The sequence below is a fragment of the Meriones unguiculatus genome, chromosome 10, assembly GCF_030254825.1.
Source record: "Meriones unguiculatus strain TT.TT164.6M chromosome 10, Bangor_MerUng_6.1, whole genome shotgun sequence".
Taxonomy (NCBI): Eukaryota; Metazoa; Chordata; class Mammalia; order Rodentia; family Muridae; genus Meriones; species Meriones unguiculatus.
Window position 1 is genome coordinate 67,340,737 of NC_083358.1, and position 26,447 is coordinate 67,367,183.

The 26,447-nt window shown below is 38.1% G+C and overlaps 1 protein-coding gene and 1 pseudogene across 2 annotated transcripts in view; one reads left to right on the plus strand and one right to left on the minus strand.

Annotated features, from left to right (window-relative positions):
* Positions 1 to 16,572, minus strand: part of Stpg2 (sperm tail PG-rich repeat containing 2) — a 575,612-nt gene extending 559,040 nt beyond the window's left edge. The window contains exons 1-3 of one of the 2 annotated variants that reach the window (XM_060392630.1): positions 16,146 to 16,572; positions 11,563 to 11,663; positions 2,658 to 2,786 (exon numbers count right to left, since the gene is read on the minus strand). In XM_060392630.1, the coding sequence (XP_060248613.1) occupies positions 2,658 to 2,786; positions 11,563 to 11,663; positions 16,146 to 16,251 (336 nt within the window). In that variant the 5' untranslated portion in view covers positions 16,252 to 16,572. The remainder of the gene's footprint in view (positions 1 to 2,657; positions 2,787 to 11,562; positions 11,664 to 16,145) is intronic. The other variant, XM_060392631.1, reaches the window with a different exon arrangement.
* On the plus strand, positions 3,088 to 6,093 carry LOC110566246 (histone H3.3A-like; annotated as a pseudogene).
* Positions 16,573 to 26,447: the final 9,875 nt, after the last annotated feature.

Below are 26,447 nucleotides of genomic sequence, written 5' to 3' on the forward strand. Positions count from 1 at the left end.
TAAAAACAACAGGTAATAGCATATATCAGACAGAATAAATTTATATCAAACAAAACATTAACATTTACTGTTTTTAGTTGTGTAGAAAAATAATGTAGGATTATACTGATCCCTGCATGTTCTGGACAAATAAATAAATATAATGGTGTATGCACACCACTTTAACAGCTGTGCTCTTAGAAAGCTGCCACTGCTCTAAGTGCTTTTTCCAGTAGATACATTAATTAAGTAGCTTAAGCAGCACTTATGAAAATAATTTAAAAATGAAAACAAGAATGCTTTGAACAGCTTTTCTTCTGTGTAGTACTTTCAAAAAGGATGCATCAAAGGTTTGCAAAAACTAGCCTTTCCTTCCTCAAGCTTCAAATCATGTTACTCTCACTTAAATCATCCCTAAGGATGCCATGTTAACACACACTGCAGTGCTATTACTCAGGAGTTTTCCTACAACTACAATGCGTTTGAGCACCATGTGAATGCTTCTTTAAGACCAAACCATATCATTTCTCCTATTCCCTCCAAAGACTCTCATTTTGGGACACTTGTGAATTTTTCATTATGGCTCTGAGGCAGTATTTCATCAACTATATTGTCCTAAATTTTGCTCCCTGTTAAAACCATGATTCTCGGGGAGATGTGATTTGCCTTCTTTGTATAAAGAATGTTTAGTATTGTGCTAACACACATGTGCATTTATCAGTGTTCGACAATGTATAAATAAACATTTATTTTGTCCCTACACATGAAATACATCTGATATCTAAATACATGACATAAAACTCAGCTTCTCTACAATAAAAATATTTCAACTAAGAGCTTAATCCTAGAATATGAAGTATTCTTTTTAATATAACTGTTTAAAACAGAATTAATTTGAGGCATCTGAAATACTTCACATAAAAAATTTGATCACTCTATATAAAGCATGACCAAATCCATATTTATGTTATTTACTTCAATGGTATAAAGCTTTGGTATAAAAATAACTGATTCTATAACATGAATATAGTTTTCCAAATGTAGTATCTAAGACTCTCTTATATAAATTCTTTTCTCCAAATAAAATAATCTTCCTTTTGCCTCCCCCAAAAATTCCACTTTTATCTTATGAAAGAAGGGGGAGATGAAAGACCTGTAGGGGACAGGAGCTCCACAAAGAGAACAACAGAACCAAAAAAACTGGGCCCAGGGGTCTTTTCTGAGACTGATACTCCAACCAAGGACCATCCATGGAGATAAAGTAAAACCCATGCACAGATGTAGCCCATAGCAGCTCAGTGTCCAAGTGGGTTTCTTAGTAAGGGGAACAAGGACTGTCTCTGACATTAACTCAATGGCTGGCTCTTTGATCACCTCCCCCTGAGTGGGGAGGAGCCTTACCAAGCCACAGAGGAAGACAATACAGCCAGTCTTGATGAGACCTAATAGGCTAGGGTCAGATGGAAAGGGAGGAGGACTTCCCCTATTAGTGGAGTGGAGGAGGAGTATGGAATTGGGAGGGGCTGAGGGAGAGAGCTACAACTGGGATACAAAATGAATAAATTGTAATTAATTTTAAAAATTAATGAATTAAAAAAAATTTGGAGAGCTAAAGAGATGGCTTAGAGGTTAAGAACACTGTTCTTCCAAAGGTCCTGAGTTCAATTCCCAGAAACTACATGGTGGCTCATAACCATCTATAGCATGATCTGGTGGCCTCTTCTAGTGTGTAGGCACATATGCAGGCAGAATGCTGTATAAATATAAAAAAACATAAATCTTAAAAACAATAATTCATTTTGTATATTCACTCATATACCACTCTACACCCAGAATGCATATTCCCATCCCACTCTTCAAAGCCATCTCCAAACTAACCTTCTCCATTAATACTCTAGGTCTTCTATAATACAGTAGTCCTTTAAATCTGCCTTTCATTGCATGATCACTCATGTATCACTTTTCAAATTTTGTCTTTAAACAGCAACTACCTCTATGTCTTCCATATAAGTTTTTAACCTTCTTCTTCAGGCATCATGTTTTGTTCTGTGTGGTTCCACAGGTAAAACTCAGAGCCTCACACAGGCTAGGCAAATGCCCTCCAACACCAAGCTACACTTGCAGCCCAGAAATCCTGTTGACATCACTGTTTGTTAACAGGTATTTACACACAGACACTAAAACTAATACATAGATAAGTACATTTTTAACTCTCCCTGCTTCCTAGTTGCCACAGAAACTGTGGTTACAGAATCATCAAGAATAAAACAGGAACCCACAGATGTAGCTCAGGGGTAGGGAATTTACCTAGCACATAGAAGGCTCTGGGTCAATCCCCAGGACCATAAAATAAAAAAAGAATAAAAATGAAGTACAATATTAATATAGTTAAAAACTAAAGCTTATAAAAATGATTTAATATTTACCTAATTATAAAATAACTACAATATGAATAGTAAGAATATTCAAAGTTTTACAGTAAAGATTTTTTTTCTTAAAATTTTCAACATCAACAAATTGAATAAACTGTAATAAATGATAATAATAAGAAAAGAAAAAAGGTTTTCAACATCAAACACACTGCTTAGGATTTCTTTTTTACTTTATCTAGAAGAATTGTCATTAGAAGCTTCTTTAAAAGTGACACACTGAAGAAGCATATCTTTCGCTTATAGTACCTGTCTTCTCACAGTACACAATGTCCCAGGAGGAGACTGATTGTAGCTTGCAGGTCCTGGACTATCCGAAGCAAACTTCTTAAACCGCTCCTCTTGGTATTGCAGACTATGGCCTCCTTTTATTTTATACTAAATTGGAGGTTAAAAAGTATGAAGTAATTCAAGAAGTACTTTATGATTACTATTTTATAAACATAAAATATTATCCACAGACTTAGAATGCAATCCAAGAAAGTTAAGACCCTTGACTGAAGGCAAGTTCTTCTAAAAGAGGACACTGTGCTAACAGTTGCAGTCCTCGGGGCTGACTCTAAGATCAGACAAAAATGTACTGTACTACAGGGCAGTCTGAGCAGAGAAGGGGTCAAAGTCAGGATCTTCCAAACCTCCCAGTAGGTGAAAATAGACTGTATTGTCGATCATTGGAAAAATGGATAGTTACGGACTGAATTTTCAGAGTATTTCAATTACAAGTCTGTCCTTCTATGCTAGTTTTTTGTTTGTTTGTTTTCTTCATTTTTGGTGTGGTATAAGTTTATTTTTTTGTTGTTGTTCATTTTATATCCCAATTGTAGCTTTTCTTATCTCCTCCTGGTCCCACCCTCCCTCCTTCTTCTCCCTATCCCTTTCTCCTCGTCCTCTGAAAGAGGAGTACTCCTCCCCTACCATCTGACCCTAGCTTATGAAGTCTCATCAAGACTGCCTGGATCCTCTTCCTCTGTGCCCTGGAAAGGCTGTATCACCAGGGGGAAGTGATCAAAGAGCAGGCAACTGAGGTCATGTCAGATACTGTCCCTGCTCCCCTTACTAAGAAACCCACATGTAGACTAAGCTGTCTATGGGCTACATCTGAGCAGAGGGTCTAGGTCCTCTCCATGCATGGACCTTGGTTGGTGCATCAGTCTTTGCAGACTCCCCAGGGCCCAAACTATTTAGCTTTGTTGGTCTCCTTGTGGGGACCCTGTCCCCTCTGGGTCCTTCTATCCCCACCTTCTTCCATAAGACTCCCTGCACTCTGCCCAAAGTTTGGCTGTGAGTCTCTGCATCTGCTTCCATCCCCTGTTGGGTAGAGCCTTTCAGAGGACATATGCTGTAGGCTCCCATCCTGTTTCCTCTCTTCCACCACCTTTAACTTGACAGGAGCTATAGTCACTGAAAACAGAGAAGCTCAGTTGAGAAAATGACTCCATAAATAATGGCTGTAGGAGGGCCTCTGAAGACTCTACCCAGTAGGGTATCAAAGGAGATGCTGAGGCTCACAGCCAAACTTTGGGCAGAGTGCAGGAATCCTTATGGAAGAAGAGGGAGATAGAAAGACCTGGAGGGGACAGGAACTCCACAAGTAGAACAACAGAACCAGAATACCTGGGCCTAGGGGGTGCTGCAGAGACCCATACTCCAGCGAAGGACCATGCATGGAGAGGACCTAGACCCCATGTTCAAAGGAAACCCATTGGCTGCTCAGTTTCCAAGTGGGTTCCCTAGAAAGGGGTACAGGGACTGTCTCTGACATGAACTCAGTGGCCAGCCCTTTGATCACCTCCCCCTGGTGGGTGCAGCACTGCCAGGCCACAGAGGAAGATTATGTAGCCAGCCTTGATGAGCCCTAATAAGCTAGGGTCAAATAGAAGGGGAGGAGGTCCTCCCCTATCAGGGAACTAGGGAAAGGGCATAGGTGGAGAAGAGGGGGGACAGGTCTGGGAGGAGATGAGGGAGGGGGCTGCAGTGGGGCTACAAAGTTAATAAACTGTAATAAATAAATATATAAATAAAATTAAATTTAAAAAAAAGAAAAAGAGATGGCTGTGGACAAACCCATTAAGCATTTTCTTTATTAGTGACTGATGGGGAGAGCCCAGGCCACTGTGGGTAGGGGGATATCTCTGGGCTAGTGATCCTGGATTTTGCAAGAAATCAGGATGAACAAACCATAGAGAGCAAGCCAGTAAGCAGTCTCTCAATAGCCCCACCTTAGCTCCTGCATCCAGGTTCCTGTCCTTCAAAGATGAACAGTAATGTGTAAGTTTAAGCCAAATAAACCCTTTCCTCCCTAAGTTGCTTTGGGTTATGGTGCTTTATCACAGCAACTGTAACCCTAAGACACAAAATGGACCAAGATAGTGGGGTAATTGCTGTGACAGACCTAATCTTATTGTTTTGGAGAGGATTGTGAAAGTACTTTAGAACTTTAGACTAGAAAAGCCATCGCATGGTCAAAGCTGGGTGAGCTGTTATGTCAGAATGTGGGTGGTGAGTGTTGAGAGAAATGCAGATGATGGTGACCTGGCTTGAGAAGTTTCAGAGGGAAGTTTGAGGGTCCCTTAAAAGATTCTATTGGGCCATTTGCTATTTTGAGTTAAAAATCTGTGCTTGTCAGCTGAAGCTGAAGCATCAGCTGTGGTCCACAAGAGGCCAGCACTACTGAAGTGAAGGTCTTGGTTTACTGGGAAAATTGATGCTGGTTAGCCAGAGCTGAGAAAATTAGTGGTGATTATGGAGAGACCAGCAAGCAGTGAGCTGCACTGTGTCCCCTGAGCTTCACTGTCTAGCCCATGGCACTGCCTGCCTTCTGGAGGAGTCTGCAGCATCAGGAGCAACTAGATTAGACCCCTCCCTACCAATGCCCCTAAAGCATACCCAACAATGGGAAACCACACCCATTCACCTGCACTCCATTTTCTGTCCCACAACTTTGCCTGCACCCCTGGTAACCAGCCAGCACCGTGACAACCAAAAGGCTAAAGACCAGAATAAGAACACAACCAACAAGAGCCAGAGTAATATGGCACCACCAAAGCCCAGCTATGCTACAACAACAAGCCCTGGATGTCCTAACACAGCTGAAGCACAAGAAGATGACCTTAAATCCAATCTTATAAAGATGACAGGGGCCTTTAAAGAGGAAATTAATAAATCCCTTAAAGAAATGCAGGAAAGCCATTGCCACACCTCAGCTCTCTAACACTAGTGCAACCTCTCACTTGCCTAGCTCCAGCCAAAGGAGAAGGGATAAGTAAGGAGGTGCCCTTACCATGGCTTCTACAAGACCAGACTGCCCTCAAACCCACTCGTGGTAAACCACCTGGAAAACAACTGGCTACAAAAGCCGCTAGTAAGAGTGCGCCCTCTACTGTAGGGGTAAAGACACCTCATCCTTACAGGCCCAGTACCGTGGCACTCCGTGAAATCAGACACTCAGAAGGCCACTGAACTTCTGACTCACAAGTTTCCCCTTCAGGTGCGAGAAATTGCTCAGGACTTCAAAACAGATCTGCACTTACAGAGTTCAGCTATTGGTGCTTTGCAGGAGGCAAGTGAGGCCTATCTGGCTGGCCTTTTTGAAGATAACAGTCTGTGTGCTATCCATGGCAAAGATGTAACTATTATGCCAAAAGATATCCAGCTAGCACACCGCATACGCAGAGAACGTGCCTAAGAGTCCACAATGAGGGAAAACATTTCATTCTCAAAAAAAAAAAAAAAAAAAATTATTTTCCTCTTCTTCCTGTTATCAGTAGTTCTGAATGTTAGATATTTTTTCCATGGGGTCAAAAGTATATTTTTTAATGTTTTCTTTTTTGCTGTTCCTATATGTTTGCTATTAAAATATATTAAACTATTAAAATATACAGGAAAATACAATCAAACAAATGAAGAAAATTTCTCAAGACCTGAAAAAGAAAATAGAAGCAAGCACACACACACACACACACACACACACACACACAAACTGAGGGAATCCTGGAGATGGAAAACCTAGAGAAGAGACCAGGAACTACAGATGCAAGAATCAACAACAGAATACAAGAGATGGAAGAGAGAATCTCAGGTGTAGACAATACAATTGAAGAAATCAATACATTGATCAAAGAAAACATTAAATCTAAAAAGTTCCTGACATAAAACATCCAAGAAATCTAGAACATTATGAAAAACCAAACCAAAAAATAATAGGAATATAACAAGACTTCTAGCTCTAAGTCCAGAGAATATTTTCAATATAGAAATATTTTCAATGTTTCTATAATTTCAAAATTATAGAACAAAACTTTCCCAACCTAAAGAAAGAGCCTATAAGCATACAAAAAGCTTACAGAACACCAAATATACTACACAAGAAAAATACCCCTGCTACACAATAACTAAAACACAAAATGTATAGAACAACGAAAGAATATTAAAAGCAGCAAGGGGAAAAGGCCAAGTAATATATAAAGGCAGACCTACCAGAATTATACCCGACCTTCAACAGAGACTCTAAAAGCCAGGTGGGCCTGGGAAGATATATGGGAGACTCTAAGAGACCACAGTTGCCAGACAAAACTACTATACCCAGCAAAAATTTTTAATCATCATACATGCAGAAAACAAGATATTCTACAACAAAACAAAATATAATCAATATTCATCTACAAATACAGCCCTATAGAAGATACTAGAAGGAAAACTCCAGCCCAGGAACTTAACTCTCCCCAAGAAAACATACGCAATAAATAACCTCACAAAAGCAAACCCAAAAAAAAAGGAAATAGACACAAACACACTTACTCTCTCTCTCTCCTACCACCAATATGAAAATAATAGAAATTAATAATCATTGATATTTTAATATTTCTCAACATCAATGGACTAAATTCCCCAGTAAAAAGAAACAGCCAAACAGAATGGATGTGAAAACAGGATTGATCATTCTGCTGTATACAAGAAACATACCTCAACAACATAAACATTATTTCAGAGTAAAGGGCTAGAAAAAGGTCCACCAAGCAAATGAACTCAAGAAGCAAACTGGAGCAGTAACTCTACTATCTAATAAAATAGACTTTCAACCGAAATTAATCAAAAGACATGGGTAAAAACACTTTATAACATCAAAAGAAAAATCCACCAAGATGATGTTTCAATTCTGAATATCTACACCTCAAATGAAAAGGCACCCACATTCATAAAAGAAACATTATTAACGCATAAATCACACATCAATGGGAAACTTCAAGTCCCCACTCTCACCAATAAACTGGTTCCCCCACAGAAACTAAACAGAGAAATAATGAAACTAGCAGATATTATTAATCAAATGGACCTAACATCTATAGAACATTTCACCCAAACACAAAATATACCTTCTTCTCACCATGGGACCTTCTCCAAAATTGTTTACATAGTTGGTCACAAGTCTCAATAGATACAAGAAATTTGAAATAACCCCTTGTATCTTATCAGATCACCATTGACTAAAGCTCAACTTCAACAACAACAAAAACAACAGAAAGCTTACAAAATCATGGAAACTGAACAACTCTCTAGTCAATGGCCAGGGAAGAAATAAATAAAGAAATTAAAGACTTCCTAGAATTCAATGAAAATGAAGGCACAATATATGGGACTCGATGAAAGCAGTGATAAGAGGAAATCTCATAGCACTAAGTGCCTTCATAAAGACATTGGAGAGATCTGATACCAGTAATTTAACAGCATACCTGAAAGCTCTATAACAACAAGAAAGAAACACAGCTGGGTGGTGGTAGTGCACGTCTTTAATCCCAGGACTCAGGAGGCAGAGGCAGGCAGATCTCTGAGTCTGAAGCCAGCCTGATCTACAGAGCAAGTTCCCTGACAGCCATGGCTAAGTAGAGAAATACCGTTTCAAATAACAAAAACAAGAAGCAAACACATCCAAAAGGAGTAGATGGAAGGAAATAATTAGCTCAGAGCTGAAATCAATAAATTAGAAACAAAGAATCAACAAAACCAAGATTGGTTCTTTGAAAATATCAATAAGATAGACAAACCCCTAGGCAAAGTAACCAAAAGGCAGAGACAATACCCAAATTAACAAAATCAGAAATAAAAAGGACATAACAAAAGATTTCAAATATAAGTCTTACTTCAAAAGCCTACACTCCACAAAATTGGAAAATCTAAATGAAATGAATGATAATAAATACCACTAAATTCAAGATCAAGTAAGCAATTTAAATAGACACATAACCCATAAAGAAATAGAAAGAGTCATTAAAAGTCTCCCAACCAAAATAAGCTCAGGACCAGATGGTTTTAATGCAGAATTCTAGCAGACTTTGACAGGAGGGCTAATAAAAATACTCAAATTATTCCACAAAATATAAACAGAAGGAACACTGCCAAACTCATTCTAGGAGGCACAGTCACCCTGATACCTAAACCACACAAATCCTCAACAAAGAAAGAGAATTTAAAACTAATTTCTCTTATGAACATTGATGCAATAATAATCAATAAAATACTTGCAACTTGAATCCAAGAACACAGCAAAAACATCATTCACTATTACCAAGGAGGCTTCATCCCAGGGATACAGGTCAGGTCAATATGTGAAAATCCATCAAGGTAATCCACTATATAAACAAACTGAAAGAAAAACAAGATGTGATTATCTCATTATAAGCTGAACAAGTCTTTCACAAAATCCAGCACCCTTTCACGTTAAAAATTCTTGGAGAGATCAGAGGTACAAGGAGCATACCTAAACACAATAAAGGCAATATACAGTAACCCAATAGCCAACATCAAGTTAAATGTATAGAAACTTAAAGCAATTCTACTAAAATCAAGGACAAGACAAGGCTGTCCGCTCTCTCCATATTCATTCAATATCGTACTTAAAAGTTCTAGCTAGAGCAATTAAACAATGAAAGGAGATCAAAGAGATACAAATTGGAAAGGCAGAGTATTGCTTTTGCAGATAAGGAAATAGTATACATAAGAGAACCCAAAAATTCTACCAAGGAACTCCAACAACTGAAAAACACCTTCAGGAAAGTGGCTGTATAAAAAAATTAACTCAAAAAAAAAAAATCACTAGCCCTCCTGTATATAAAAGACAAACAGGCTGAGTAAGTAAAACAACAGCCTTCACAACAGCCATAAATAATATAAAATATCTTGGTGTAACTCTAACCAAGCAAGTGAAAAACCTGTATGACAAGAATTTCAAGTCTCTGATGAAAGAAACTGAAGAAGTCAGAAGATGGTAAGATTTCCTTGCTCATGGAACTCTTGAATTAACACAGTAAAAATGGCCATCTTACCAAAAGCAATCTACTGATTCAATGCAATTCCTATAAAATTCTAACACAATTTTTTACATACCTTGAAATAACAATTCTCAACTTCATATGGAAAAAAATAACAGAATAGGTTAAACAATCCTAAACAATAAAAGAACTTCTGAGGGATCTCCATCCCTGGCTTCAAGCTGTACAGATCAATAGTAATAAAAACAGTATTGTATTAGTATAAAATAGACAAGTTGAACAATGGAATTGAATTGAAGTCCCAGAAATAAATCCACACCCTACACACACTTGATTTTTGACAAAGAAGCCAAAAGCATATAATGAAAAAAAGAAAGCATTGTCAACAAATGGTGCTGATTTAACTGGATGTCTCCATGCAGAAGAATGTAAATGGATCTATATTTTCCACCCTGTACAAAACTCAAGTTGAAGTGGAGCAAAGACCTCAACATAAAACTGGATACACTAATTCTATTAGAAGAGAAAGTGGGGGGAGAGCCTTGAACTCATTGGCACAGGAGACCACTCCCTGAATAGAACATCAATAGCCCAGGCACTGAGATCAACAATTAATAAATGGAACCTCATGAAACTAAAAAGCTTCTGTAAGGCAAAAAAACACCATCATAGGGGGAAAAGCCTACAAAATGGGAAAAGATCTTCATCAGCCCTACATTCAACAGAGGGTTAATATCCGAAATATATAGAGAACTCAAGAAATTAAACACCAACAAACCAAATGACCCAATTAAAAAATGTGATACAGAGCTAAACAGAGAATTCTCAATAGAGGAATCTGTAATGGCCAAAAAGCACTTAAAGAAATGTTCAATGTCCTTAGACATCAGGGAAATGCAAATCAAAATGACTCTGAGATTCCACCTTACACCACTCAGAATGGCTAAGATCAAAAATTCAAGTGACAACACATGCTGGCAAGGATGTGGAGCAAGGGAAACATTCCACATTTATAAGTAGATAATATACCACATTTTCTTTATTCTTCAGTTGAGGGACATCCTGGTCCAGAGGGGAGGAGAAAGGAGAGAATGAGTGGACAGATCCAAGGAGAGGGCTGGAAAACATCAGGAGAAATGACATATAACTAAATAACGTATAACTAAAAAGCAAGCATAATGTGGGAAATCTGAATGGGAGGACTTGAGGACTTGAAGGTTTAGGATGGAGTAATTATTACCCAGTACTGTGCTCTAGGTTAATTAAACAAATCCTAGTGTCTGTGTGGTAATTTAGGCATACAGCTGATTTAGGAATAACTGCTAAAAGATAAATCAATATTAAATATTAAAAACCATCAACAGTTATGCAAAAACAGAAAACAAATGTGTTATGTCCTTTAAGTACAGCACAAAAAAAAAAAACTCATTCCACTGCTGCCGACATCTCTTGACCATTTGTAAAACTTCCAAACATCAAAATTCACTCAAAAGTCCCATTCTGCCACTCTTGTGGACCACTGAAACATACAACCATGTTCTGTATTATATAGTATATACAGAATAATAAAAAGCACATAGGTAATCAACATTACATTTATATTTATCATCTACATTATATTATTTGGATTATGAAAACAGAGTTTCAAAAGAGAAAGATATTTCTGGGAAAGAAAAAACAGCAAGTGGCACTATATATTATTGAAGTAAGAAATATGCTTTGTGTGTTTGTTTTGTTTTTGTTTTTGTTTTTGGCTGATGAATCATATTGGTTTTTTAGCCTAGGTTAGCCTGGAGCTTGCAATGCTGGGGTTAAGAATGTTTGCCCCTGCATCTGGTTAACGAAACAGGATTGTCATTAATAGGCCAACTGTAACATGAGAAACACACCTGTGCTTCCGATATATTGTAGTGTGCTGGACCTGGAGCTCCTTTTCCAACAACATATGTACTTTTTCTGGAACTTAAAGACAGAAATGGTGCATAGGAACCTACAAAAACACACACACACACACCATTGATACATAACATTAGATCAAATGACTTCTGAGAAAATATTGTCAGACATATATAATCATTTTGTACCCTCAGGATTAAGACTATATTTTCAGAACTAATAGCTATTCATACAAGTTCTAGCATTCTTAAAATTTTCATGTCAGATCACAATTTTTATTAATATCCATTAAATAAAAGACCCTATAGGAGGAAATTTACTAAACAGGAAAAATATTCTGTCTCTCTCCTCTGTCTCTATCCTCTGTGTATATGTGTGTGTGTGTCTTTGAACCCATATGTGTGCATATGTTCATCTATGTATGCTGACTTGTACATAAGTGTATGAAAGCCAGAAATCAACATTAAGTGTCTTGTCCCATCATTCTCCAGTTTATTCTTTGGAACAGGGTCTCTCAGTGGTTCTGGGGCCAAACTCTGGGTATCGACTCAGATGCTGCTGCTCATGCATCAAGCACCTTAGCCCCTGAGCCATTCCCCAGCCTTTGTTCTTCTCTAATCATATGTGACAGTTATATTTAGCTGATAAAACACCTTATCTGCAGGGGGCCGCTGTCTTGTAATTTTAAATAGCAAATATTATATGTTTGTGTGTGCATATCTAAGCTTATAGATGGTGCTAAAGGTGTGTTTCAGCAATACAAAACCAAACTGGGATAGACAAAACACAAAAAACAAACAAACAAAAATTAGAGAGACAAACAAGATGGAGAAAATTTAAACCAGGTTAATAGCAGGTTATTGAAAATAATATGGCACATAATTGGTGTTCAGTAAATATTTCTTGGTTGTCTAATTCTAAACAAAAGTTTACAAATCCATGAATATAAGCAATCACTGTACTAGGCAAATTTTGATAGCAAATTTGGGTAGCCTACTCAATCCATTTTAAGAAAGTAAAAAGACTTCGTAATATCCCCCATTATTCATATATTGATGTTACAGTATATAGCAAATATGTGTGGTTTTAAACCATGTATATAAAAGAAATGGGCAATGAAAAAGAAAGCTGGTATTCATAAAACATTTATTGGAATTTTCCAAAATTTATCACAAAATAAGTCACTCTTAATGAGCTCCAGTACACATGTAGTTATAAATACGAAAAACTACAAGAAAATGATAATTTCCACATAGAAAGGTCCTCTTCTGTTTTATTTGTAGCTGTATAGTAATGTTTACTTGTTTCTCATAATTTCCAACTATCCTAATTTTCCCAAATGCAGGACTGCAGATGCTAAAACTAGAATAGTTCCATACAACCAGGATGATTGATGACTTTATCATAATATTCTGCACAATCAACAATAAAGAATAACTGGTATTCTATATTACACATTTAGTTAGACATTCAAAAATACTCAATATTTTATTACATATACTGTTAAGCCTGCATTATAAGAAAGTACAATAATAAGACAAAAATCTGGCATCAGATGATTAGGTAAAGAGACAATGATATGACTATCTCTGCTGCCAATGTCTAAGGTATGAATAAGGAAGACAGTTCTAGGGAACTCACATTAGTAGAGTTTGACCTTGGGTAGATTAGACAAACTGACATATGAAGTTGCAACCTAAATCAAACTCAAAGAAAGGAGAAATTATTTGAAAGGAAGAAAATATTTGAAAGGAATGAATTCAGTTTGGGATATATATTGAGTTTGATGTGCCAAAAGCAAAAGATAAATCAAACTGACACAAAGCAATAAAAGTCCATTCTATAAGAGAAAGTGTCCATTATGTGATTAAAAGACAAGTTATGCAGCCACAATGACAGCCACAAAGCAAAGGGCATTCTTCACATATAAAACAACTAGGTCACTGAAACAGGCATTCATCTGGAGGACATCAATCTATACAGTAATCACATAAACAGTAATTATTTAAACATATATATCAAGTGCACTCCATAATGTGGATTCCCTATATTCTAACTTGATAGTAAAATCACCCTTGTTTGTATACACATCAAGAGAACCACAGACTATCCTCCTTCCACCCTGCTCTGGTGATGGATAAACCTTCCCCTTCAAAGAAGAGATCTATAAAAGAAAATATTTAGGAAATGATGTTGACTGGGTTAGATAGATAATGTATATTCCATATAGACAACTAGCAGAGATCTAATGTTGGCTGCTGCTTATTTTGTAATTACATTTAAAAAGCAATGAAATACTCCTAATGCCATACCTGGATAAACACCTATTTAAAAAAAAAAAAAGTTTTCTTGTATGATAAGATGGGGGGGTGGCTCCTTTCTCTAGGAAATTTTGCTTTGGGAAAACATGCTTTCCTCTCAGATTAGTTGTGAGAAAACAAGATCTTTCATTGAAATAAGCATGCACATATCTGCATGGCACACTGAGCTACCTATTATAAACATGCATGAAACAGCATGGTAGCTGCTTTTAAGTTATCTTGCCAAGAAATCTAGCAGAAAAATGGACAGAAACACCTGTTCCATCAATTATAAACATGTTGTCCTGAGTAGCATTTAAAGAAAAAAAAAAATCTCAGAGTTCCAGAGCACAGAATTACAGATTTTTTTATTTTATTTCAAAGGTAAACAAACTGTAATCCCTTAAGTTAGCATAGGGGACTGGCTTCATCCTACACATTACCCTCTATTTAGCAAAAGCCATAGGATTTGGGGAAAGCATTGTGTGTGAGTGTGTGTGTGTCTCTGTGTGTGTGTCCAAGTCATCAAGTTGAGTAGCAGGTGCCTCTACCCACTGAGCCATCTCATCCACCCTAAGGGAACTTTTACTGTAGTTCATTAGTTTATACTTCCCCACAGGATATTTGTCACTGAGAAGTTTGTGTTATTGGGTTGAAAACTAAGAATGGAGTAAATATCATGATACCTGCTCCCAAGTAGTTCACATTTTAGTGGGGTTTTCATATATATTAACAGTAATTAGAGAATCAAATTGGTAGAAAAAAAAAAAGTCATCGTAAGCCAGAGGGAGAAACCCATAAGTCTAGTAAGAGGATTTTATTTCAACTGAATATCAAGAACAACCCAGGATCATAGAACATATTAGGCAGATGTATTAGCAGGTACAAAAGCACATAGGTGACAGAGGATGATCTTAAGATCATCAAGCTAGAATGGCTGAAGTATAGGTCAAGTAGAGAAGCATGTACAGGTGTTTAGAAAGACCAGATTAAAGAGAACACCAGACCAAGGATAAGGACACAAAGAATTCTATTCCCATTGAAGTGTTCAGCTTTTTAACCCTAAAGGAAGCCAGAGTTTAAAGCTTCCCTTACTAGCCAGGCAGAGATGTCATAAAAGTGACTAACAATGCTACAAACTTAAGACTGTAGAAAACTTATCTGAGATGTAAACCATTTCTATTTCTATAAAGATTTTCATCGGATGTGACTGAATATAAATAGTAATTGAAGTTATAGTTAGGCAACAAGATGAAAAGTATCTTTTAAAGTCATTCATGATTGGTAGGACAGAAAATTATTCCTTGCTTCAGTGTTGAATCATGTATCAGGTACTTAACAGCAGGAAAAAGAACCAGGAGAAAGCAATGAAGGAAGTGGTCAGCTGTACCAAAATAAAGGATACAAAATTGTTAGAGGTGTGAAAAAGCATCATAGGCATGCCCTTTGTAGGTGACCACTGATAAACACTAAAATGTTGGGGAATAAATGCTTATAACAGCTCAACCATAATTGGCATGTGTTCCAAAAATGCTGAGGACAGATACTGAAAAGCAGCAAAATTCGAGATCTGAAACAAAGACAGATAACGAATTTTACCATGTCCTGAGAAACTTAAGGCAATTGTAATTTGAATAGGGATGTAAACAGAATACTTATTCCTGGAACTTTAAGAGATAAAAATGGCATTTTATACCTACTTCAGAAAACACTATATATCTACAAAAGAAAACACTATGATTTAGATAGTATTAAATTCCAAAAAGAAAAAAAATCAGAACGTTAATGGCAGAAAGGAAATTAGATCTATTTATTAAAAGTTAGGACTAATTCACGAACTAAAAAAAATAAGGAAAGCAATTAACTACTTAAAACATCAGTTCCTGGGCCACCTCTCAAGAATATAACTTTTTATAGAATGTAGAAAGTGTTTTTCAGTAAGTATCAAGACAGAAATGGTCAGATAATTTCACTGTGGGGGTTGGGGAGGCGCTATCTGTAAGTGACAGCACAAAAAAATGTAAAAAATTAAGCATAGTAAGGAAATCTGATTAATGTTTGTGGCCACCGTAAGACTAGAATCGGCAGAAACAAGTCTGCAAACTTGGATTTCATACAATCAGCCGAGGCAAGGAATCAAAATCCTAGCTCTAGCAGGGTTCTCTCTGCCTACTTCATGTTTTGTTACGGTTCTGAAACGTGGTCCTTTTGACGTTGTGTTTAACTCGTACGGGCAGGCTGGACGCCTGTCAGGAAGCTGGCCGACAGCATCTTACCTTTGGCCCTCTCAGGGAAAGGTACCTGGTAGGACCCCGGACCCACGTGCGCCTCAGTACAGCCACGCTGGGCCAACCTGAGCAAGCGGGGGGCACGGTCATACATAGTGAGGACGGGTGGAGCTCACGGGATCCACACTAGGCGGGCGCTCGCATCCGAGGCCTGCGCCGTCTGAACCCCGGGAGCTGGCGTGCGAGCCGGGAGCTGACTGGCTCCTCGGCGTCAGCTTCCCGGGGGTCCCAGGCGGGGAGGCCGATGGAGTGGCGAGCGGCCAGAAGCCCCGCCTCCCAGCCAGCGCCTGTTAGTACTCCAGCGCTGCTCTACAGGAAAGACACGGCCTCGAGAGCTTCCGGCTCTGGTTCCGCCCACTCCTCGCCGCCCGGAAGCCTTGAAAGGGCGGCGGCTGCTGGACTCCGGCCGGAAGATACCAGCCCTCGGAGCGTTTCCGGCCGGGTGCTCGGCGTTGCTGCACCTGTTGCAGCACCTCTGCTCAACTGCACGATTGCCTCCTGTTCCGGACTCCTTTCGCTGTGCTTTGAAAAGTCCTAAAAACGCGTTACAAGGAGGCGAATTAATTTAACCTTGATTTGCTCTCTCTATAAATCAGAGTGACCGGAAAGAGCTAGGGGGAAAAAGTAGGAAAAGTCGGGAACCGGAAGCAGGGTTTGGCATCAGCCAGGTTTCTGCTCACTCGTGCCAGACATGCATCCTCAGAACAAAGTCACTCCTGATTCTGACCTGCAGGCAATCAAAACTTATGAAGGAAACCCGGGAGCGCGGAGGGTTGGGGGTGGGTGATGACAATAAATGGGGTACAAGGAAAAGGTGAAAAGCATGCCTACTGAAGCGAAGAGCAGGGGCTGAAAGCTGCTTCTGCTGTCGAATACTGATAAATGGCAGCATGAGCTATACAGTAAAATGAACGCATTGAAAAAGCCCACGCCACACTCATTGAGTTAACCTTCAGCAACAGGTGCTGGAAAGTATGAGTCCGCCTCCAGGCGCATTCAGCTGTTTTTCCGTTAAGAAACCTACACAGCTTCTAAGCATCCTTAAAGGCTTAGAACAATAGCTCTCAACCTTCCTAATACAGCAACCTTTTAATACAATTTCTCATGTCAAACAGTTTTAAGGTTGTGACACCCAACCATAAAATTATTTTTGTTGCTACTTCATAGCTGTAGTTTTGCTACTTCTGTGAATCGTAATGTAAGTATATTTGGAGATTGAAGTTTGCCAGCGGGTTCATGACCCACAGATTGAGGACTATTGTCTTAGGCAATCATTCCATGGATGCGCCTTACCCACAGAAGAACGATTGTGCCTTAGTTTGTCCCTAATACAAACTTCAACATATTTAAATTCTGTAATTCTTAGTTTGCTACTTAGTTCTGTGCATTATAGACTGGATTAATTGTACCTCTCTGTTGAAATATGTTGCGATACTCTATAAAAGTGAGAGTTTCCTAAGAATGAATCTCTTGTTGTCTTCCTTCCTTCTAGTAAACAGCTGGTTGAATCGTTTACTTACTTGAAAAGTGCTTATTGGCAAGTGTACAGTTCCCTTATTCTCCTAAGTTAACCTGGATACAAATAAAACTAAAGTTCCTGTCTCTGGCTGTTCCCCTAAGGGGTAAAAACATGAATAACCCAAGAGGTAGCGAACAAGAAATACAGAATGATAAGAGAATATTACAGCATTTGGGAACCTTCTTTGTAATGAATTGTTAAAGTTTCTTGTTGGCATTAGTGCTTCCTACATTTTTTAAATTGATTTTTTTTAATTTACTCACTTTATGTCCCGGACTTGGTTAAGATAAAAAAAAAAAAAACTCAAGTGACAACATTATGATGCAGAGGATGTGGAGAAAGGGGAATCCTCCTCCATTGCTAGTGGGACTGTAAACTTGTACAACCACTTTGGAAATCAATCTGGCACTTTCTCAGACGATTAGGAATAGTGCTTCCTCAAGAACTATCTATAACACTCCTAGGCATATATCTAAAATATGCTCAAGTATACAACAAGCACTTTTGCTCAACCATGTTCATAGCAGCTTTATTCATAATAGCCAGAACCTGGAAACAACCCAGATGTCCCTCAACTGAGGAATGTATACATGAATTGTGCTACATTTACATAATGGAATACTACTCAGCAATTAAAAACAAGGAAATCATGAAATTTGCAGGCAAATGGTGAGATCTAGAAAAGATCATCCTAGGTGAGGTATCCCAGAAGCAGAAAGACATGCATGATAGATACTCACTTATAAATGGATATTAGACATATAATATAGGATAAACGTACTAAAATCTGTACACCTAAAGAAGCTAAGAAAGAAGGAGGACCCTGGGTAAGATGATCAATCCTCACTCAGAAAGGCAACTGGGACAGACATTGGAAGAGGGAGAAAAGAGGAAACAACAGAACAGGAGCCTAACACAGACTGAGTCTGAAAGACTCTACCCAGCAAGGTATCAAAGCAGATGCAGAGACTCATAGCCAAACTTTGGGCAGAAGGCAGGGAATCTTATGAAAGAAGGGGGAGACAGAAAGACCTGGAGGGAACAGGAGCTCCACAAGGAGAGTAACAGAACCAAAAAATCTGGACAAAGGGGTCATTTCTGAGACTGATAATCCAACCAAGGACCATGCATGGAGATAACCTACAATCCCTGCTCAGATGTAGCCCATGGCAGCTCAGTGTCCAAGTGGGTTACATAGTAATGGGAACAGGGAATGTCTCTGACATGAACTCAGTGGCTGGCCCTTTACCCCTCCCTGGGGGGGGGGAGGGGAGGCGAAGCAGCCTTACCAGCCCACACAGAAGAAGACAATGTAGCCAGTCCTGATGTGACCTGATAAGCTAGGGTCAGAGGGAAGTGGAGGAGGACCTCCCCTGTCAGTGGACTTGGGGAGGGGCATAGAAGGAGATGAGGGAGAGAGGGTGGGATTAGGAGGGGATGAGGGAGGGGGCTACAGCCAGGATATAAAGTGAATAAACTGTAATTAATTAAAAAATAAATATTTTTTAAAAGGTAGTGTTTCCTTCAACCACCTGTTGGACATTCCTTGCACATCATTTGCTCTTGGTGATACAAACCAATATATCAATTCAGAAAGCAAGTTCATGCCAGAGTATAGCATCCACACGCTGGTTGTGCTACAGCAGTTACGTAGCTTGCTTTCTATATCTTGATGGATAGCTCCCCTTCTTGACATCATTCAAAGCACAAAATGACCTGCTATAGTCCCAACTGCTATAGGTAGCAGGCAGGAAGAACAGCAGCGTGTTCATCTCCCTCTCACAGGGACTTCATTTCTCTGTCTTTTTCTTTCTTCCTTACTGGTTTTTTCCTTGTTCTTCCATTATATTTCATTATTTCTCACAACTCATATCTTCGTTGAGATACATGATATTCAGGTGTTTGTTTGATACCTAATATAAGCGTCCCAATGCCACTTCAAATGAAATATGCCCATTTTTCTTAAATCTTAAATTCTTTTTCCTCTCTAGAAAGTATGACCCTCCCTGTTGTTTCCTATTTCTGTTCTAAAGAACAAACTTCATCCCATAGATAAGGCTGCAAAGCTCTTAGATGACTCCTCCTCCCACATCCAAATAACTGCCAAGTTCTGTTACTTCCACCTCTGCAATCCTTCTGAAATCCACCTCCTCACCCCATTCTCACTGTCATTTTGTTGATGCTCTCAGCCCTGTTGGCATTTTCTAATATCTCAAATGGAATGCCGCCCTCCAAACTCTCTGCTGCAGCTTAACCCACACAGTGCAGCTAGGTTAATCTAAGTACAGTTTGTGGAGCATTACTCCCCTGCTTGGGAATTTCCTATGACTACCTCTGAATAAAGTTAGCATTTGGCTGTTTAAACAATCCTATTTACCTTTCTCTTAATGCATCTTCCACTATTCCCCACCCACACAAGTTACATATTGGTCACAGACCTCTGCATTTGTTCAAAGTTCAGGAATACACTTTTGCTATTGCTCATCTATTAATGTGAAGTTCTAGAAAACACCATTTTCTATTCCCATAGTGCTTATCTCAGTACATTTTAAAGAATAAAATTTAATGTTTACTGAATTCATGTTTAGAAGCAAAATAAAATATATAGTAGGATAAAGCCAAGCAATCCTACTTTTGATACCAGCCTAGAATATATTAAATTTGATGAGAATTAACCAAGTCTGTAAAATATAATAGACCATCCAAACATTAGTAGTCATTTTTTTTTCAAGAAAAGAATGAACAATTATAGAAGTTAGTACATTTTGTTTTGTTTTGTTTGTTTGCTTGCTTGCTTAAGACAGGGTTTCTCTGCATAGCCTTGGCTGTCCTGGAACTTACTTTGTAGACCAGACTGGCCTCAAATTCAAAGGTGCACCTGCCTCTGCCTCCTAAGTGCTGGGATTAAGGGCATGAACCACCACTACCAGGCTCTGTGATTACTTTTGCAAAAATATTATTCTGTCTGTTACAAGGTGACAGAGATCAAAAAGAAAAGTTTAGGAGATAAAGAAACCAGCTTTTGTCCAAATATATCTGAGCACAGCGGTCTTCTATGAGACTGTTTATTCAACCAAGGACCATGAATGAATATAACCTACAACCCCTACTCAGACATAGCCCATGGTAGCTCAGTATCCAAGTGGGTTCCCTAGTAAGGGGGACAGAAATTGTTTCTGACATGAACTCATGAGCTTCCCGTCCCCTCTGAGGGAGGAGCAGCCTTTCTAGGCCACAGATATGGACATTGCAACCATCCTGAAGATACCTGATAAGCTAGAGTCAGATAAAAGGAGAGGAGGACACCCCCCTCTCAGTGGACTCAGAAAGGGGCAGGGAGGAGATGAGGGAGGGAGGGGAGGATTGGGAGGGAAAGAGGGAGAGGGCTACAGCTGGGATACAAGTGAATGTATAAAAGTATTTAAAAATAAAAAAATATTTAAAAAAAAAGAAACCAGCTTTTTTCATGCAATACCAAGTTCTGTTACTTCCACCTCTGCAATCCTTCTGAAATCCACCTCCTCACCCCATTCTCACTGTCATTTTGTTAAGTGTCATTACACTTTTCTGCTTGTTATGATAGACTTGATGTGTTTGCACTAGCAAGTATTCTTGTATTAGCTAACTATCATTACAAGTATGAAGATATAAAGTTACTTGTCTAAGTAAAAGGGTCTTACATAGAGTCCACTAAATATCAACTTACCCTATCAGACTGACATTATGAGTCTTACAAATAGATGCAAAAGAATGCTTAACATGTTTAAATTAAATAGAATATCTGGAAAGCATGTGAAGTCATATGGCTAATTAAGTGAATGAGTCTTACACAAGAAATTCGGGAACACAGTAATCAAAATGTGGCTTACCTTCCCCAACAACCAATTTTAATGTTTCTGACTCCCTCCTAAGTATAAAAGTTCCAAGCCTTTAGAATCCACGTTCATAGTCCTTGGTTGGAGTATCAGTCTCAGGAAAGACCCTTGTGCTCTGACTTTTTGGTTCTGTTGCTCTCCTTGTGGAGTTCTTGTCCTCTCCAGATCTTACTATTTCCCACTTCTTTCCTAAGATTCCCTGCACTCTGCCCAAAGGTTGCCCATAAGTCTCAGCATCTGCTTTGGTAGTCTTCCTTCTGACTAGGATCAGAAGGAAGGAAAAGAAGATCTCCCCTATCAGTGGACTTGGGGAGGGGCATGTATGCAGAGGGTGGAGGAAGGGAGGGATTGGGATGGAAGGAGGGAGAGAACCACAGGGGGGATACAAAGTGAATAAAGTGTAATTAATAAAGAATTATAAAAAAAAAGAATCCACATTCAGATGAAAGCATAGGTTGTAAGAATGCATAATAGGTAAAATAAGAAGAGAACTTCCTTCCACATGGAATAGACTTACCTCCCATGCTTTCAAGATCTTGAAGACTGCCCAAGTGAATATTCTAACAATCGGAGGCTGGTCCCATTGCTAAGAAACAAAACATTTATGTAAGACATATATAGTGTATATGTATGTGTTTGTGTAAATATATATTCGTGTACACATAAACACACATACATATATTTCCAAAGAGAGGAAGATGTGGTTAAAATATATAGAATTCAGAATATGGAGTGCACCTTATGGAGGAGATGGACAGCAGCTAGCAAAATAAGCAGATTTGAGGAGTTTCTAGTATGGCACAATACATTTTGAAGCTAAACGTGACTCTCCAGCTCCCTAACACCGTAGAGTAACTGAAAGAACAATTAGCTACTGTTGAGACTCGAGTTAGCTGGAAAGAACAAACGGAAGTGGGTATGTCAACACGAAGAGCAATATAAAAATATCAACTCTGGAGGGAGGAAATCACAAACATAAAAGGTAAGTCCAAAATAATATGAAAATAATAGATGAAACACAGAGAAGGTCATGAAAGAAGGAGAAGAAAAGCCAAGGTCTGCAAGGTTTTTACCTCCGCATGCATGTTATGGCATATATTTTAATTCTATAGAACAAAATAATATACATACACACCCAAATACCTAAGCATATATAAGTTTTATTTCTGGTTCATCCAAAATATCAACACAGAAATCTGGGTAGGCATTTTAAAGACTTAGCATTCCAGTTAGTAAACCTAATTCCCATGAGATATTGTTGAGGAAAAAGATTCAAAAATATATGAAATCGTTTTTTTTCAAACCAAGAAATCCAAAACCCCCTATCTATGTCAAATGCATATATCAGCCTGTGAAAATATGAATGGGTACATGCTAGGCTATTAGTATAAATTTGCTAAAATGGAGAGGAGATGTGGTAGCAGAGAACAGACTGTAAACATATATGTATATATATTCATTATTTGTAAAATAGGGAAATGTTTATGTGTTATTCAATAAAATTTAATGTGTAAAATTTTGTTGGAAGGGACGAAATAGGAAAAAGAGCCGTTGGACTTTTGAGATGATGTCATTATTTTGTTGGAAATAATTTGGTAAAAGAAGGACACAACCAGAGTTGAGTAAGGTGGGGTTAAGTGAGATGCAGTCATGGTGCCTATGCAGACATAGTGTGTGGGTCGCTTGTGAAAATGGTCACATCCCACTCGATTCATGTTACAGTGGAGTGAAAACTCAAAGCCAAAGGCAGTAAGCACTAACCAGAGGCACAGTCACGTGTGCCCCAAATGGGGAGCAACGTGGAAAGGCAGCTGGGAAGGTTTTACCACAAAACTTAGGATCATTCAGATATGACCCTAAGTTATGAAGAAATCAGATACATGAATTTTGTACAGTCAAAAGTATCTTGGAAAATGCAGAATGTGATATTCCTCTTACAAACTTTAACTAAAATTAATATTTGTAGTAAGTCATCTGCCAGGAGAAACAGCAACTGCTGGCTCTTCTCGTGCCCTGTAGAAATTGGGTTAGAAATCAAAGCAAATGCAGCCACCACATTGCTGGCTCCCTAAGGACGGAGCATTTCTGGGATGCGAATTCACTGGGACTTTATCTCAATTAGTTTCAATTTATTTCAATAAGTTCATTGAGAATTTGTTGTTAATAACATGCATATAAGGAAAGCAATACAAATGCACTGGCGTCTTATGATATTATCAAATGTAACAGATTGGTAAAAGACATTAATAGTTGTTTTTAGAAGTGCGAGAGGAATGTCATAGCATGCTACTTTCCTCCTAAAGAAACACAGACTAAACAAAGCATCTTCTGAAAGGAGAGTGCATAGTTTTAAAAAATTATAAATTGGCAAATTTGACACTTTCTTAAATTCAGTATATTCAAAATGGAAACTTTAGGTATTGAGTTCAAATCTCATGTGGCTCAACTTATAAATTTTGAACCAAAAATTGAGTCTACTCATTGCATTTTTAAAAACTACTCTCTTGCATAATGGTCCCAGAGGAACTTATTATAGCTTCAAAAGACAGGCAATGGTTAGCATTCCATCTCAACACTGTAGTGTTTTCACTGAATATACGTACCTAATTCTTTCTGTTATCTCTGTACAGCTTATTCAGGCAGTTTCTGATTCTCACTGATGAAATAATCCTCTGATTATAATCTAGTTTAAAAATGATCATGTTATATATTGTTAGGAAGGAAATCTTGATTGAATCTTGAGCATGCTGTGCATGTAATCTATTCTCAAAAAGACATATGGAGTCACTCACATGAGGCATGTAGAGTCAAGCCTGTGGAAACAGAAAAAGGGTAAGAATGCTTGCCAGAGTGTAGAGAGGATAAAACTGAGAACTATTTAAGGTTTAAAAAGTTTCAGTTGTCTAAAGTAAAAATATCCTAGAGATCACTGCACAACAGTTTGAAGACACTTCACTGACCTTAAATAGCTGTCATGTAACTAATTTTCCTACAAATAGACAGAACCACTTTATGTTGTATACAGGATTTGGGAAATATCACAAATGTTTGATGAAGTATGCCATCTTACCACAGCTGGCTGTAATAAAAAGGATATGTTGACGACATATCTTTTATTTGGGTATAGAGAATTTCAACTGAATCCCAACAGTAACAGGCATGTGTTGATTATGTGTTATCAAAAACATTAAAATGTATGCAAAATATTTCATACATCCATAGATATTAATAGACAATTGTTTGTCCAATTGTTTTAAGACTTATTTATTATTATTTATACAGCATTCTGCCTATGTGTATGCTGGCTCGCCAGAAGAGGGCAGCAGATCCCATTATAGGTGGTTGTGAGCCACCATATGGTTGCTGGGAATTGAACTCAGGACCTTTGGAAGAACAGCAAGTGCTCTTAACCTCTGCGACATCCCTCCAACCCGTTTGTCCAGATTTTAAAAGCATGAGTAATTCAGTGTTAAGAAACTAAAAGCTGTAGAATAGCATATGATTATTTAAGTGCAAACTACTAAATAACCCAAGTAGGTCTATAATGAGCATAAGTGATGTTCATATGCCTTAGGCATGTATCTAGGTAGTTATACAATTTTTTTTATATATAAAGTTTACTATTTAAAAACAATTTAACATTTTACAAGGAAGTTGATGCTCTGTACAACTGTTTTATAATGTACTCAAGTTTACCTGGTTCTGCTTTAACCTACAGGGCTTTTCTTTTTATTTGTTAGTTTGTTTTGAGTTGAGGGAGGAGGTTAGGACAGTAGCTCTTAGTAGACCTGGCTGTCCTGGAACTCACTGTGTAGACCAGGATGGCCTGGAACTCTGAGATCCTCCTGTCTCTGGACTACTAGGATTAAAGGCATGGGCCACTACACCCACTGACCTATGCTTTTAGATAGATAGATAGATAGATAGATAGATAGATAGATAGATAGATAGATGAATATTGAAAAAAAATGAAAAGCAGGTTTCCAAAAGTATTCAAACAATTCCAATTTTACATAAAACCAAGCCTAGACAAAAGATCAAAGCTTTGTGTCAATCAATTTAAGATGCTAGAACAATAAAGCAAAAGTTTTCCCACCATCTTCGCTTTCCTGCTGTTCTCCTACTGAAAACAAGCAACAACTTTCCTCCTCCTACAATACTCAAGGAAAACAGATCCCAATGGTTCTCAGAGAACAACCTGTGGTGGCCACGTGGGAGCCTGGTAAGCGGCCAGGAAGTCCCTATCTGGTGGTCTTCATCCTCTCACACACAAATCTTTCTAGTTCTTGACATGAATACAATCTACAAATTAGGTCACGCTCAATAAGGTGAATCTTAGAAACACCTAGATTGAACACACTGAGTCTAGGAACTGGCATAAACTGGCATACACTCTTCCAGAAATATGTCCTAATTATGATTTCATTGTTGGTGCTTGTATTTTTTTCTTTCTTTAATTTTATAAACTGTATCACAGAAAACTAGCAAATGAGAAAAAAAAATCAAAAATAAATAAATCCACAACAGTGGTTCTCAAAAAAAAAAGAAAAGAAAAGAAAAGAAAAAAGAAAAAACATCACCTACCAAAATAAACCATACCTAAAATTAACACTATACATCAGACAAATAAATTTCTAGATTTATTGTAAACACTTAATATTCTCAAACTAGAATACTCTTTAAAACCTATAAGGATTTTTTTTTCATAAGGAGCACTAGATGGCACAATTTCACCAATTTAGGCTAATAAAATATTCGCCCTCTTATTAAGTTCATATAAAAGAACTTAGGTTTATAATTCCATCTAAGCAATTGAAATTTACATAAGCCTTCGAGAAAACACAACAGTGATACATAAGACCCTGTCTCAAAAAGAACAATGAAAAAATCCTTCTG